Here is a 16,335-nt window from a genome sequence, read left to right as displayed (position 1 = left end):
CGCCCCGGCCTGAGGATTGAACCCAGGACCTTCTTGCTGTGAGGCGACAGTGCTACCCTATTTTTTATTATATTACTAAAAAATACTCCAGCATATTTCCACATGTGACTTTACACACCATGTTTTTTGACTTTGTTCCTCTAAATATGAACAATAAAGTATGCATTTTCAGCATAAACAAATTGGTAACATTAGGACCTGGTTGCAAAGCCATTTTTGACAATAACAGTGGCAAATTGTCTACAGTATAAAGTGCAGCATTAAGGTTAAATTTTTTTGATGACGTATCTCCCGGCATATTCTTTCATTTCTTCAAGGTAACACAGGTTTCAAAATACTTTGTATATGTTTAATGGGATTATTGGGAACTTTTCTTGTCATTAAATGCAGTGCCCCAGTACAGCTGGCAAAAAGGCAGTCCCATATCATGATGCTTACACTTCCCTATTTTACTGTGGGTATAAATTTCTTCCTTCTTCTTCCAAACATATCAAACTTCCTTATTTCCAAAGAGTTCTGTTTGATTTGTCTCGCCTTACAGCAAGAAGGTCCTGGGTGCAATCCGGGTCCTTTCTGTGTGGAGTTTGCATGTTCTGCCCGTGTCTGCATGGGTTTCCTCCGGAAGCTCCGGTTTCCTCCCACAGTCCAAAAACATGCAAGTGAGGTGAATTGGAGATACAAAATTGTCCATGACTGTGTTTGATATTAAACTTGAACCAATCAGTCTTGTGTAACAAGTAACTACCGTTCCTGTCATGAATGTAACCAAAGTGTGAAAAACATGACGTTAAAATCCTAATAAATAAATAAGTTCTAGAGCACAAAGTTAAGTTTTCTGTGGCTCAGCAGTCAGTGAACAACTTCTTGTTGTTCCATAAACTGATTAGGGATCGTGGTGGCTCAGTGCTTAATGTACTGAATTGGTAATCAGAAGGTTGCTAATTCAATCCCCACTACTGCCAAGTTGCCACTGTTGGGACCCTGAGTAAATCACTTAACCCTCATGATTTTCGATAATAAATGTAAGTCACTTTGGATAGAAAACGTCTGCTAAATACTATAAATATAAATGTTTACTTGCAGATTATTAAACCAGTTGTACTGATGGCTGTTTAAGGTGTTTGCTTTGGTTCTGTAGCTTTTTCCATTCAATTGATTTAATTTAAATCATTTTATCACTGAGAAACTTAGAACGCATATATTTGTTTAGCCTAAAATACACACTTTTTGTTAAAATATTAAAGTTATTTTTTAATTGAAGTTTAAACTTTTGCCTGTAGACATAAAGCAGCATAAAGTCCTAAATTGTCATTAATTGTATTGCATTTCCTCCTAATTTATTAGTACTGCTTTAAATTGGCTACAGATGGTGACTTTTCTAAGCCCTTATAAATAAGACCAGTTTGATTTCACTTGTTAGAAAGTACAGGCAATAAACTTGTAAAGAGCTTAAATTCATGAAGGTTTATTGGACAAAAAACCCTTTCATTTTACTTTTATATATTTTTCCTACCAGCAGACTCATGTTCCTGTTTATGCCTAAAATGCATACTTTTTATTAAAATAATAAAGTTATTTTTTAATTAAAGCTCAAACTTTTGCCTGTAGACATAAAGCAGATATAAGAACAGGACGTTTCAGGAAGCCCCCCACCCCTTCCAACTCGCTGTAACATTTGAAGCATTTACACGTTGGTGCATTCCAATTCTGTTTCAGGACGGTCTGCTTATCAGTTTTGTTGAGCTTGCGGTTTTCTCACAGGCTGCTTTAAAACTACTCAGCATTGCTGTATGATAGTTTCTTTCCAGTGAGTTTTGCATATTGCATACATATGAATGAAATCTGAAACATGCACTAGTGGTATTTGGATGGGACTGCTACAGAAAACCCTGGTAAAGCAAGTATAAAACTGTTTAGTGTTCTAGAAATACAAAACCTATAAATACCATACAGGAACGCTGTTACCACTATTTTTACAGCATTAAAACATTTAAATAATTAAATACATTTATTAAATAAGTTTATACACCGACTAGGCATAACATTATGAGCACTGACAGGTGAAGTGAATAACACTGATTGTCTCTTCATCACGGCACCTGTTAGTGGGTGGGATATATTAGGCAGCAAGTGAACATTTTATCCTCAAAGTTGATGTGTTAGAAGAAGGAAAAATGATCAAGCGTAAGCATTTGAGCGAGTTTGACAAGGGCCAAATTGTGATGGCTAGACGACTGGGTCAGAGCATCTCCAAAACTGCAGCTGTTGTGGGGTGTTTCCGGTCTGCAGTGGTCAGTATCTATCAAAAGTGGTCCAAGGAAGTGATAAACCAGAGACAGGGTCATGGGCAGCCAAGGCTTATTGATGCACGTGGGAAGAGAAGACTGGCTTGTGTGGTCCGATCCAACGAGCTGCTGAAGAAGTTAATGCTGGTTCTGATAGAAAGGTGTGAGAATACACAGTGCATCGCAGTTTGTTGTGTATGGGGCTGTTTTGGCCGCAAAAGGGGGATCAACACAATATTAGGAAGGTGGTCATTATGTTATGCCTGATCTGTGTAACTTTCTGCTCTGTGATAAAGATTTTTTATCCTAATTAATCCCTCAAGTACAGATACTGTCTTAGTGCTTAATGATATCATCAGTCAGTGGTGTCTACAGTATATTGTAAATACACACTTTAAGTTTTGGTATCAGGCTGTTCTATGACACTGAGCTGCTTTCATAAGAATTCCGCAGCTCCGGTTGTGGAAAATCCAGTTCTTTTGTGATCATTGGAGACACATTTGAGACGCAAGCAAATGCCAGGTCAGATTGTAAGAGACAGGTGTTGCCCAGTCTTAAAAAAGCCTAAATGTGTTTCAGTTTAGTTCTTACAACTTATAAGGAGTTCCCTTAGCTGTGAATGCACTGCTGACCCCACATTTACTCGTATTTTTCTACAGTATAACTACATTAGAATACATGTTAAAAAAGCAGTGTTTAAAAAGGCGTAAAAGTGCAACATCTAAACACACTCTGTGTCCATGGTTGTATTATGTCTATTGGAATTATGTCTATTATAACTAAAAACAAAGTGAACTGTTAAAACAATTAATTATTCATCAATATTTCAGGTTTATCACAAAATCATTCATTTAATTACTTACAGTTGAACTTTTACATACACAAGTAGGAGAGTAAAATGAAAAAATATAATGAAAAATATACACACAGTGACTAATCATTTGGTGGCTAGAAAGTCCTAAAATGTCATAAACTTTACTGCATTTCCTCCTAACGTCTTAGTAACGGTTTGGGTGGCATGATGGCTCGGTGGGTAGCACTGTCGTCTCACAGCAAGAAGTTCCTGGGTTCGATCCCCAGGCGGGGTGGTCCATGTCCTTTTCTGTGTGGAGTTTGCATGTTCTCCCTGTGTCTGCGAGGGTTTCCTCTGGGAGCTCCGGTTTCCTCCCACAGTCCAAAGACATGCAAGTGAGGTGCACTGGAGATACAAAATTGTCCATGACTGTGTTTGGTATTAAACTTGTGAACTGATGAATCTTGTGTAATGAGTAACTATCGTTTCTGTCATGAATGTGACCAAAGAGTGTAAAACATGATGTTAAAATCCTAATAAACAAACTTAGTAATGGTTTTGATTGACTACAGCAGGTGACTTTTCTAAGCCCTTATAAATAAGGCCAGTTTGATTTCATTCGTTAGAAAGTACAGGCAATAAACTTGTAAAGGAACTTAAATTCTTGAAGGTTTATTGGACCAAAAACCCTTTTGTTTCACTTTTATATCTTTTTCCTACCAGCAGACTCATGTTCTTGTACTAGAGCACATGTGTCAAACCCAAGCCAAATCCGGCCCGCCACGTCATTTTATGTGTCCCACGACGTAGAAGACGTATGACCTGCAAAGTGACCGCATCCCGCCACTAGATGACAGTGTTTCCACATCAGCGTTTAACTGAGGCGGTTTTCCAACAAGTGATGTTAAGAAATATTTACAAATAATCCCAAAATGTACAAGAAGAGAAAATTGAAGCAGAAGGAGGTAATTTAATGAAAGATGGGAAAGTGAAAACAAGTTTGTGCTTTAAGAAGAAAAAACAGTTTGTCTCTTGAGTTATGAGGCCGTGTCTGTGGTAAAGGAGTACAATATGAATGTAGATATACATTATAAATATACAGAATAAATTTGGCATTTTGATACCAAACAGAATTTAGCCTCCAAGAAAAACAACAAATTGTCCAAGACTTAAAAGGCGACTGCAATCACAGCAGGATACGTTACAATCGACCCTTTGAGGGCCACCAGAATGTAGATGTGACCCTCGGTGAAAATGAGTTTGAATATACACTGATCAGCCATAACATTAAAACCACCTCCTCGTTTCAACACTCACTGTCCATTTTATCAGCTTCACTTACCATATAAAAGCACTTTGTAGTTCTACAATTACTGACTGTAGTCCATCTGTTTCTCTACATACTTTGTTAGCCCCCTTTCACCCTGTTCTTCAATGGTCAGGACCCCCACAGAGCAGGTATTATTTAGGTGGTGGATCATTCTCAGCACTGCAGTGACACTGACATGGTGGTGTGTTAGTGTGTGTTGTGCTGGTATGAGTGGATCAGACACAGCAGCGCTGCTAGAGTTTTTAAATACCGTGTCCACTCACTGTCCACTCTATTAGACACTCCTACCTAGTTGGTCCACCTTGTAGATGTAAAGTCAGAGACGATCGCTCATCTATTGCTGCTGTTTGAGTTGGTCATCTTTTAGACCTTCATCAGTGGTTACAGGACGCTGCCCATGGGGCGCTGTTGGCTGGATATTTTTGGTTGGTGGACTATTCTCAGTCCAGCAGTGACAGTGAGGTGTTTAACTCCATCAGTCATACCAGCACAACACACACTAACACACCACCACCATGTCAGTAATTGTAGAACTACAAAGTGCTTCTATATGGTAAGTGGAGCTGATAAAATAAACAGTGAGTGTAGAAACGAGGTGATTTTTAATGTTATGGCTGATTGGTGTATACAGTAAATCTTAGACTTTGATTACACCAAACGGTGGTTCAAACGGAGTGGGAAGTTAGAACCTGTAAGAAGTTTAACATGTTCTTCTGATGATTTCTCGCAGAGGATGGATTGGCTAATTCAAATTGCCTCTAAGTGTGAGTGATAGAAATAGTGTGTATCGCCCGGCAGTGGATAAATGAACTGTGTAGGGTAAATTCCCACTTGACCAGGATGAAGTGGTTAATAAAAATGAATGGCTGAATGAATTCACCCTTTAATTACACACTTGGCTTGTTAGATCGCTCATGGATATTTAGTTTTGATTGTCAGTAATCAGAGCTTTGGTTTATTCACTAGAAATTAAAGAAAATCATTTTGGATTGAAATGTAACTAACAAAAATAGTTAGATAACATACCCCTTAGTTCATACACGTTCATGTGGATTAAAAAAAACTTAAATTATTAATACTTTTAGGATGAATTTATGTAAATGAGTCCTCTTTTTGACTGTTTCTCTAGCTAGATAGATAGATAGATAGATAGATAGATAGATAGATAAATGATAGATAGATAGATAGATAGATAGATAGATAGATAGATAGATAGATAGATAGATAGATAGATACATAGATACATAGATACATAGATACATAGATGATAGATAGATAGATAGATAGATAGATAGATAGATAGATAGATAGATAGATACTTTATTGATCCCGAAGGAAATTAAAGTCCCAGTTGCATGATATATCAAATACACGCTATAACATTCAACAATATAAATTCGAAAAAAAATAGCACAAATATAACCAAGACTAAATAGTAAAGTAAGTTCACTGTGTGCTTTGCCAGCTCACTTGTAGGGTCACCTAAAAATTCCATCAGAGCCAAAGCCCATAGTTTTAACAGTCCTTGAAGCAACAGGTGTGGCCAAGGAGTTTCCTCTGAGAGTCAGATAGCTGCTTGGAATAGACAGTAAATAATTGTAAACTCGCTTGCATCTGTCGTTTAAGTGTCAGCTGCGGAGAAACGAGAAGCGACCATGAGAAATCTCAAACCGAATGACATGCATTGCTGCCGAATACCCCCAGGACACCCTGCTAGTATTACAAGCCTGTAGATCTGTTCCCAGCACTCATGCTTCACCCTACATTCTTTATCCCTCCCATCGCCGCCGACCTTAATTTTCTTTTAAACATACTAACAGCTCAGGACAAATAAACACCAGGGCCTGCACATACACCAGCATCCATGAGCCCGACGTTATTTGACGTGGTGTCATTGTTGTTGCAGGATCTCAGTTTAACAGGCATCAGCATAGCCATGCTACCTCTTGCCGGCATTTCCACGTAGGGCCCCAGACCCAGATCCCTGTTGACTTCCCAATGCCCCATCCAGGACAATCTCAGGCGGGTATGAACCCGCATCTCGGCCCGACACACCAGCCAGCCACCTCGCTGCATCCACCCCTCGGCCACATACCAGCGCCACAGTTCCAGGACATCCAAGGTTCCCCCTTCCTACCTCAGGCTTTACACCAGCAATACCTCATCCAGCAGCAGATCCTGGAGGCACAGCACAGGAGGTTCCTTCCACAGCCCAGGTCAGTGCCTCAGTCTTGTAAATCATATGAATATAGAATAAATGGAGATGGGAAAAAGCTTTCAGTATAATAGCTGGTATCACCCTTGGGTTATTTAAACAGACATGCCCAAGACAGGACGGCACACCATCCTCAGACGATGCGCACCCCCTATGAATATGCCCCGTCCATGCACGTTCCTCCTCCCCCACCTGCACCGCAGCAACCCCGCTACCTTGCTGAAGGAACAGACTGGTAATGTTATATTAAGGAAAAGCCTATTTTTAAATTTATGTTTAAATCTCACAAATTACGAGGGTACTTCAAAAAGTTTCCGCACTTTTATTTATTAAGAATTTCAAAAACAAACTCCATCACGTTTCAACACAATCGCCTTCCGATTCATTTCCCCAACACGTACCAACTTTTTAATGCCATCAGGAATGCCATCTTCTTCCCCTTAAAGCTTCTTTGAGCGTCCAAAAGGTGGAAATCAGATGGCGCAAAATCCGGACTATAAGCGTGTCTCAGTCTCTCAGACATGACAGATTACTCCTCCTACTACTACACCCTCACCGCTTATAACCAAAATATAAAAGTGCGGAAACTTTTCCAAAAACATTGGCGTTTATTTAGAGTCATTCCCTTCCTCATATCCTTTGTGGCTAAAGCAATCTCCACTCTTCTGGGAGGGCTTTTAACAATTGAAAGTCTTTTGAAATTTGTGCCAATTTATTAAAAAGAGGTTTTATGAGGTCAGGGGTTGATTTTGGACAAGAGAGCCTGACTTACAATTGATGTCTGTGAGGTTTTGTTAAAATAAAAAATGTGCTTTCAACATTTTTGTTTCTTTTAGCATCAGAAGACCTGCATTTACAAATGAGGAAGAGTGGCCACATACTTTTAGCCACATAGTGTATTATGTTATGGCATAAAGAGAGATTATTTTATAGTTATTTAATTAAAACTTGATAAAATTGAACTGTTATCAAAAGAGGAAATGAAGTGCACCTGATTTTTACTCTCTCCTGTCCTCTTTTACAGGGACCTGAGTGTAGACCCTGGGCTGCCACATTCACACTACCATGTTCCTCAGCTCCCACAGCACTATCAGCACTACCTGGCCTCTCCCAGACTGCATCACTTCCCCAGAAATGCATCCTCAGCACAAGTGGTATGTCTTCTATGTTGTCTTTACAGTGGCTCAGTAGAGTTGCTGGTACATTTGTTTAGAAATGACTCATATTAAATAAAGACAGTGGCAGATCATTGTTGAAGGCGCTGGACTAGTGATCAGAAGGTTACTGGTTCAAACTCCATCAAGTTGACAGTGTTGGTTCCCTAATCGCTTGTATTATAGTCATGTTGCCTTGGATAAAACATTTGTAATACTCCTCCTATAAGTGCAATACCAAGGTGCAATATATAATATATTATTCATATTTACATGTATATATTATATTCATAATAATATAACAAAGTACATTACTTGTTTTGCACACTGTGTGCAATTTTTTCTAGCAGCTCGATACCTTACATTATATATTATACATTATACATTATACATTATATATCAATATAACCTATCCTATCCTATCCTATCCTATCCTATCCTATCCTATCCTATCCTATCCTATCCTATCCTATCCTATCCTATCCTATCCTATCCTATCCTATCCTATCCTATCCTATCCTATCCTATCCTATCCTATCCTATCCTATCCTATCCTATCAAAACTTTACTTGAATACACTGCCAATACTGTCAGTCAATATTGTCAATATAGCTTTTATTATTTCAAGCTTGGTGCAACGCTGAGATAAGCGGCAATATGCATTCAGTCTTGCAAGGAACGAAGCACAAAACGCTTATCATGTGAAAGCATCCTTACACTTCTATGACTTTAAGGACTGTTACCCTTAATGCACCTATTATAAGGTTGTTTTGATTAATGCACCTGCATTGTAGGTACCCATGATTTGTACCGTTTGAAACTTTGTTTATTGCGTTAAGATCTTTTATATTAAGTGCTGATTGTCAAAGCTCTTTTAATGCTTAAACTTGCTGTCAACCTGTGCAGATGATTGCAACTTCACACATGCTTGTTATTATTTTACTTATGCATTTGGTACAGCATTTTAGTCTTAATTGAGACTTAATTGGTCATCTTATTTTTAATGTATTAAATGATTTATAATTATTATATATTTAAGATCAACCTGACTTTTATTATAATTACAGATACAGATAATTGTGCTCTTTTACAGGTTGTCCATGAGATCAGGAACTACCCCTACCCACAGTTACATCTATTGACCCTGCAAGGCCTCAATCCCTCTCGTCATGCCACTGCTGTGAGAGAAAGCTATGAGGTACTGTCTGATCCAAACCTGATTCATTTTAGCTAAAACATGTACAGGTGCAAGATAGTTACAAATCTTTGGAAGTTGTAACGTGGCTCAGCTGCTGAGGGAGTTTGGCAATGATGTTGGAGTCGTGTCTATCTGAATTGCCATTTTTGGCTGGCAGAAGGAACACGGACGGGTCGGTGATTGATGTGCCATGTACAGTTTTGTTTAGCTGTTGAATAGACCTGTAGAACTATAAGAAACAATTTTAAATCATTGTTGTATTTTTGCACAAACTGTTCCCTTAAGGTCATGCGACAAGATCTTAAGGTATCTTAAAGTGAAATCATTATTTTGCTAAAAACAAGCTTTTCAGGCCATGAGGAAAAAACACGACCTGAAATATGTTGCTTCCTCCACCATATTTCACAGTTGGCACAATGTTTTAATGTTTGTGTGCCCTTTGTCATTTGAAAATGGTTCTATGTAGAATAGTCAGATGGTCTGCAAACTTGGTAAATGCAGCCGTATGGTTTTCTTGGTGGTGTTCTTCCATGAACACAATTCACATCAACTTGTTCACAAAAACTGCTCTTTTATAAACAAGTTTATGGACTATTGCAGATCTTTCTGTTTCCTTTGGCTTTGTTTTTATCTTCACCCGTCCATGTTGTGGTGTTGATGACTCTTCAGGATGTACAGCCCACAGCTCCAATCTCATCTCATTAAATGGGATTAAATTCTGTCTTTTAAAAAATGCACAAGCACATGGAAGGAACATGCAAAGCTTAGAGGTTTCCCAAACATGTACCAGAACAAAACATGTACCAATTAATAACAGTTCCGTAAAAGTATTTAGTTCTTTAAAGTTGTTTACAGAGTAGATCATCAAGATCACTCATCCAGTTGTGTATAGAAGCACATCTGACTGCATGTATACAATGAACTGCTTCAGCAACTACAAATGCATGTGCTTTTCATTTACAGGAACTATTACAGCTGGAAGATAGACTTGGTAATGTGAACCGAGGAGCTGTGCAGACCACCATTGAGAGGTTTACATTTCCCCATAAGTACAAAAAGGTGAGCTCTACTAAATGATATCTATGTCCTACTGAGGAAATCAGAAATAATACAAATAATTTTGATCAGCACGATTCAATTACAACCATCAACCATTTTTTAAATTGGATGAATTTTTAAAGAACAAATATATAAAGCAAATACAAAACATTAGAAAATGTATCTGCATTGTTTAATGAACAATTTGCTTGTACTTAATCCCATTTTAGTACACTTGCATTAATATATTTTTTAACTTAAACCAGACATTTGGGGAATTCCCATATGGTATAAATGTAAATTAATACAGCTACAGTTTTCCTTATATAGGTGAGATCAAGCCCACTCTGGCATTGTACTTTTATCCAAAGTGAATTTCAGTTGTGAGCTTATACAATTCAAGCAATTTAGGGCCTTGCTCAGGGGCTCAACAGTGGCAACTTGGCACTGTCCCCCACTAAGCTACCACTGTCCCCTGCAATAGACATGTAAAATCTACAGACACATCTATTGAGACAAGGGTTTCAGTCAAAAAATGTGTGTTCTGGGCGCCCAGGTGGGACAGCAGGTTATTCCGCTTGCACACCAGCACCCGGTTGCCCCTGGTCGGCTGGGCGCCATCTGGCGGGCATAATTGGCAGTGCCTGCAGCAGATACTAATTGGCCACCGTATCTGCAGGGTGGGGGCCGGACTATGTAAGGACCCTGATTGGCGGAAGAGACGCCTGTGCAGAAAGCAGGGGCGAAAAGTGGAGAGCTGTGCACGTGTTGAATGAGGCGTGTACAGCGACGTGCTCTCCTTGGATGCAATCTGGTATCTCTGGTAGCAGCGGAAGACAAAATTGAGTGCGCTAAATTGTGAGGAAAATGGGGAGAAAATGCATAAAAAAAAAAAAAAGTGTGTTCAGTCATGTGCTAGCAGTAGTACTGCAGGCTGGATAAATGCGCTCTTTGCCTAAAAAACCTTCGTTTAATGCATTTGGTTAGATAAAAATAATTGATTTCAAGGTTTATTAAAAAATGAGGGGCCAGTGTTGAGATTATATAAATGAGCCCCCTTCAACATTCATTCATAGTTATTCAAGGAAAATCTCAAAATCACTCAGACTCACTGAAAACATGAGCAGTGATTTATTTTTACTTATGTTGTAGTTACAATAAAACAAGACACATTTTAAACAGTGCAAATAAAAAAGGATAAACGGTTCAGTAAATCTAACGTTTTACAAGTGGTAACCTATGATAGACCTATTGAAAAATAATACAATTAACTAAACAAGTCTTTGGATAAAGTACTATTTGTAATCTTAGAGTTTAAATCTTCATAACGTTTTGTCAGCTAACTTTTATAAACTTCAGCAGACTTATCAGTGTTTTGGCCATTTGATGGAGCTAGAGTTTCCCTTTTGTGATTTCATCATGCCTTAGTTCTGTCCTTTATTCCTGTCCTTTCAAGTCATTGGTATATGTCAGCCACCTCTGATATCTGTAAGTGCTACATTCCATGGCCAGGCTTATCTTACCTTGGTTTCTGCTCTGCTTTTCTTCTATCAACACCCCCTGTTCAAGACATGTTTGGAGCTCATTACTTGGGATTTCCTGTAGACCTTTCATACATTATTTCTGGATAGAGTTTGGGTCAAGTGCTTTTGTGTCTTGGATGGATTTTCTCTTAGGTCAGCAGCTTGCGTTTTCTCTACACATAATAATTAAGTGCTGACAGATTGTTTGAATGAAATGACATTTACATTCCTGGTCTACTTAATCATTTAGCCCTTTTAAACTGTCTTAGCTTAGACATTGCTGTCCTCCTACTTTTTATTGCATTTTGGCTATCAACTGACTGAAGGATGTCCAGACACTTATGGGTCATTCCTACAATTTGGTGCCTTTTGTGTTGCCAGTACTGATCATTGTATTTATGAATTAAATTTTAAACAATACAATTTCTAAACACTTTCAAATACTAAACACAATGTTTTCTACCCCCCCCCCCCCCCCCCCCCCCCCCCCCAAATAAAATGACTGTATACATACTGTTTTATCTGTTAGATAGCAGATGTTTTACCATGTCCCCAGTGCTGTACATTCTGATTTAGTGATGATATATGAGGTTTAATCAGGACAATATCTCAGTCTTGCAATACTGTTTAAAAGGTTTGCTTAAGTCCCTCTGTTTTGCATACTGACATCATTTCCTGGAGCTCACATGATCTTTTTGGAGGGTGGATGTCACAGTGTATGAGGTTCATGTGTAATTTAGCTTGACCAATATTAGTTTAGAAAAGTATAACACGTCCTTTTTATAATAAAACATGAAAAACTAATTAAAACAGTGTTTCATTTTCAAAAAGTTTTAAGGTCCAAAAGGTGCCCAATCCCAGGAATGACCCTTATAACTGTCCTTGATGCAGGTTGACCTTATCTGTGCTTGCAGCTCCCTCTCTGGATTTACTCAAATCCAAACCTTCTTCCTCAGTCTGTACAGCATCCCAATCTTCATCTTTCATAATTACACCTGAATGCCTTGAGCAAAGGTTTTTTTTTTGCAATACCACCACTCCTCGTTCCAGCATATTACTTTTTAGCTGTAGGAATGTATATAAATTTATAAAGTACACGTTCCACAGCATTTTAGCATGTTGGCTGTGTATGTTTCTTATTTAAAGATTGCAAATAACATTTAATGATAGAGGGAGATACAAAATCTAGAGTAATAAAGAGCCCATTCCAATGACATTTTAGAATACTTAAATATAGAATAATTTTAGAATACTTTAAAAATAATTATTTTAAATCATCCATTGTTTAGAGATTTGAGAAAATGCCATCTGAGGATAAGGATAAGATGACCCAACATGGGATTGGACCCCAAGATTAGGGACCGGCACTTTTGAATAACTGCTGTTCCAGTTTAACTAACCCTTTTTTCTAACAACAAGGTTTTAATTAGCAGCATTTATACCTAACATTGTTTATATGTGTACCATATGTTGTGTAACATTAAACTGGGACTCTCTAAACACTAAATCTCAAAGGGTTACCCAGAGGAGGATGGGTTTTCCTTTAAACAAGACATTCTTTTCTTAGCCATTGTTTATTCGGTCTTGCACATTTGGGTTCTAGATTTGCCTATCTTTTTATTTTGGCGTTCTTGCTAGCAGTATACAAGAGAAGTCTGCTGATGGCCAAACTCTTGAATTCTCATCCATACCTGCTCTTGGGTTGCTTTCTAACTCTAAGTAGCAAAGCTGTTTTGCATTAGTGAGGCCATTTAGCTACCTTTAGCATTGCACACTGCTCAGATTTGCAGTTGGAGATCCTCTCAAGCTTTGCCACATTAGACAATGTGTGTCTGTTAAATTTAATCTTCACGTCTCTTTACTGAAGTTTGATGAGGTTTTAATCTGGTCTGGGCCACTCAAGAACGCTCAGAAACGTATTCCGAAGTCACTTGTGTGTTGTGTTAAAAAGATTATTGTTAAACTAATAAATTTATTGTCTATTTTTAATATTAATAACAACACAAGATGATTATTGTTTTGGGACTTTGCTGAAAGGACTAGTTATAATAAAATGTATGATAAATTTCATGTATTCCCTGTTACTGACACCCTCAAAAGCACCACTGAAAACAACATTGAGAAACTATGAAGCTTAAGCATGTTTTTTTTTTTCAAAAATACAAAAAAAATCTGAAGTCTAGTGAACTAAGTGAAGACAAAAATACCAGTATCCAGTAAAATGTGTATTAAACTATGATGTACCACTAGTTTAAAGGCATTCTAAATATGTTACTATTATCATGCATTCATTGGAATTGGTTTAGTCATTTATATTTTGCAAAACTCTCTTAGTGTATAATGTACACCGATCAGCCAGAACATTAAAACCACCTCCTTGTTTCTACACTCACTGTCCATTTTATCAGCTCCACTTACCATATAGAAGCACTTTGTAGTTCTACAATTACTGACTGTAGTCCATCTGTTTCTCAACATACTTTTTTAACCTGCTTTCACCCTGTTCTTCAATGGTCAGGACCCCCACAGGACCACCACAGAGCAGGTATTATTTAGGTGGTGGATCATTCTCAGCACTGCAGTGACACTGACATGGTGGTGGTGTGTTAGTGTGTGTTGTGCTGGTATGAGTGGATAAGACACAGCAGCGCTGCTGGAGTTTTTAAATACCGTGTCCACTCACTGTCCACTCTATTAGACACTCCTACCTAGTTGGTCCACCTCGTAGATGTAAAGTCGGAGACGATCGCTCATCTATTGCTGCTGTTTGAGTCGGTCATCTTCTAGACCTTTATCAGTGGTCACAGGACGCTGCTCACGGGGCGCTGTTGGTTGGATATTTTTGGTTGGTGGACTATTCTCAGTCCAGCAGTGACAGTGAGGTGTTTAAAAATTCCAGCAGCGCTGCTGTGTCTGATCCACTCATACCAGCACAACACACACTAACACACCACCGCCATGTCAGTATCACTGCAGTGCTGAGAATGATCCACCACCTAAATAATACCTGCTCTGTAGAACAGGGTGAAAGGGGGCTAACAAAGCATGCAGAGAAACAGATGGATTACAGTCAGTAATTGTAGGACCACAAATTGCTTCTATATGGTAAGTGGAGCTGATAAAATGGACAATGTGTGTAGAAACAAGGAGGTGCTTATGGCTGATCGGTGTATATAACGTATAAAGTATATAGTATATAGTATATAATGTTCTATCATGTTTTTGAATCCTCTCTGACATGTATAATTGTTTCACTGTAACAGAGACGACCACTGGAGTTGAAAATCGGGATGGATGAGGACGAGCTGGACACAGATGAAAAGTGTACAATCTGCCTGTCAATGCTCGAGGATGGAGAGGATGTGAGGTCTGTATGTTTAACTTCCCTACTTAACTACCCTAATGAATAAATAATACTAAAGAAGTACCTCCAGCATGCAGTATGTAGCTAAACGTATTTGGATGTCTGTCTTAATACAGAGCTTAGGTGTTTCAGACACAGTCCTTGCTAACAGATGTAAAAAAAAAAACCTGTTATATAAAATAAATTATATGCTTTAACAGATTAGCGAATACATTGATGTCTAAACTCACAAATGCTCTTCTGGATGAATATGCAAAAAATGTTGATTTAAAATAAAATGTCATAAAAGCTCGTATAGGTGTAATTTGTAGGTGTCCTAATACTTTAGATTAGCGGTTGCCAACCATTTTTGCACCACGGACCGGTTTCATATAAGATATAATTTCACGGACCGGCAGGGCGGGGGTTGGGATTTAAAATAGAAGAACTATAGAATGGAAAATCAGTGTGAATCTTGAGCTTTTTTTCAATGCAACAAGACGCTGCTCCCACCTAGTGGTGATTGGAGACAATAACACCCAAAGAGTATTGGAAATGTAATTGCTCTTGTAGCGATCTCTAATTATTTATTTTTTCTGTGCAGCCAGGTAATGTGGGGACCACTGCTTTAGTCCATATAGTGTATACTGTATATTCAGAATACGCCATCCAAGAGGATTCATTTTATGATCTTCGGGGTTTTTTTTTATTAATCAGGCTTATGTGCAGTATTTATTGTTTGTACTGCAAATTAAAATCATTTATTTTTGTCTTTTTTTTCATCAGGAGATTACCCTGCATGCACCTCTTCCATCAGGCCTGCGTCGACCAGTGGCTCGCGACCAACAAGAAGTGTCCAATTTGCAGGGTAGACATTGAGACCCAGCTAACTCCGGACAGCTGATGTCTCTCGTAGCGTTGGTGAAAGCACTGTCCTTTTTCACTGTCCCTTTTTGGGTACTTTGCCAAATGTCTGTCTCTCCATCACCTCTCACCTTTGACCTTGCCTTCTGAGCCAACCGAAGACGTGAAGCAGGTAGGATCCGTGTCATATAGCGAAGTCCGTGAAACAGAAAGAAGTGGGAGGATTCATGGAGAAGAACGTTCACATCTGACGCGAGTGTCCAGAGCAGGTTTCGGTGGGATTTCAGGGGGGTTTGCTGAGTCTGTCATTGTGATGGTTTCGATTAAAGTCTCCTGCGTGGACATTCTGTGTGTTTAGGACAGTAAGTGCAGCTCCTGGAGGATAATTTTGACTGAGGATAACCTAAAGCTTTCCCTTTGTCACGATGTTTCATCTCACATTATAACATAAACTTTACAAAGCTTCCAAATTTCCAAATCTTAGAAGTAGCCAGTCAGTGTATTTCAGATGTCCTGCATTCTTCTGTAGGTGAAATGCAGTTATCGAATGATCAGAGTAATTATAATACAATCTTTAATGCACTCTGTGAAT

The 16,335-nt window shown here is 38.5% G+C and overlaps 1 protein-coding gene across 1 annotated transcript in view; it reads left to right on the top strand.

Moving 5' to 3' along the window:
* The window catches only part of ark2cb (arkadia (RNF111) C-terminal like ring finger ubiquitin ligase 2Cb), a 29,612-nt gene extending 13,478 nt beyond the window's left edge, over nt 1-16,134 (top strand). Inside the window, exons 2-8 of the mRNA XM_062998277.1 lie at nt 6,315-6,624; nt 6,727-6,858; nt 7,648-7,777; nt 8,871-8,975; nt 9,939-10,034; nt 14,800-14,903; nt 15,666-16,134. Of these exons, the coding sequence (XP_062854347.1) occupies nt 6,315-6,624; nt 6,727-6,858; nt 7,648-7,777; nt 8,871-8,975; nt 9,939-10,034; nt 14,800-14,903; nt 15,666-15,783 (995 nt within the window). The 3' untranslated portion in view covers nt 15,784-16,134. The remainder of the gene's footprint in view (nt 1-6,314; nt 6,625-6,726; nt 6,859-7,647; nt 7,778-8,870; nt 8,976-9,938; nt 10,035-14,799; nt 14,904-15,665) is intronic.
* The last annotated feature ends 201 nt before the right edge of the window (nt 16,135-16,335 follow it).

This window comes from Trichomycterus rosablanca, chromosome 7 (genome assembly GCF_030014385.1).
Source record: "Trichomycterus rosablanca isolate fTriRos1 chromosome 7, fTriRos1.hap1, whole genome shotgun sequence".
NCBI lineage: Eukaryota > Metazoa > Chordata > Actinopteri > Siluriformes > Trichomycteridae > Trichomycterus > Trichomycterus rosablanca.
The sequence above is the reverse complement of the archived record's forward strand: the minus strand, read 5'-3'. Positions and strand labels throughout refer to the sequence as shown.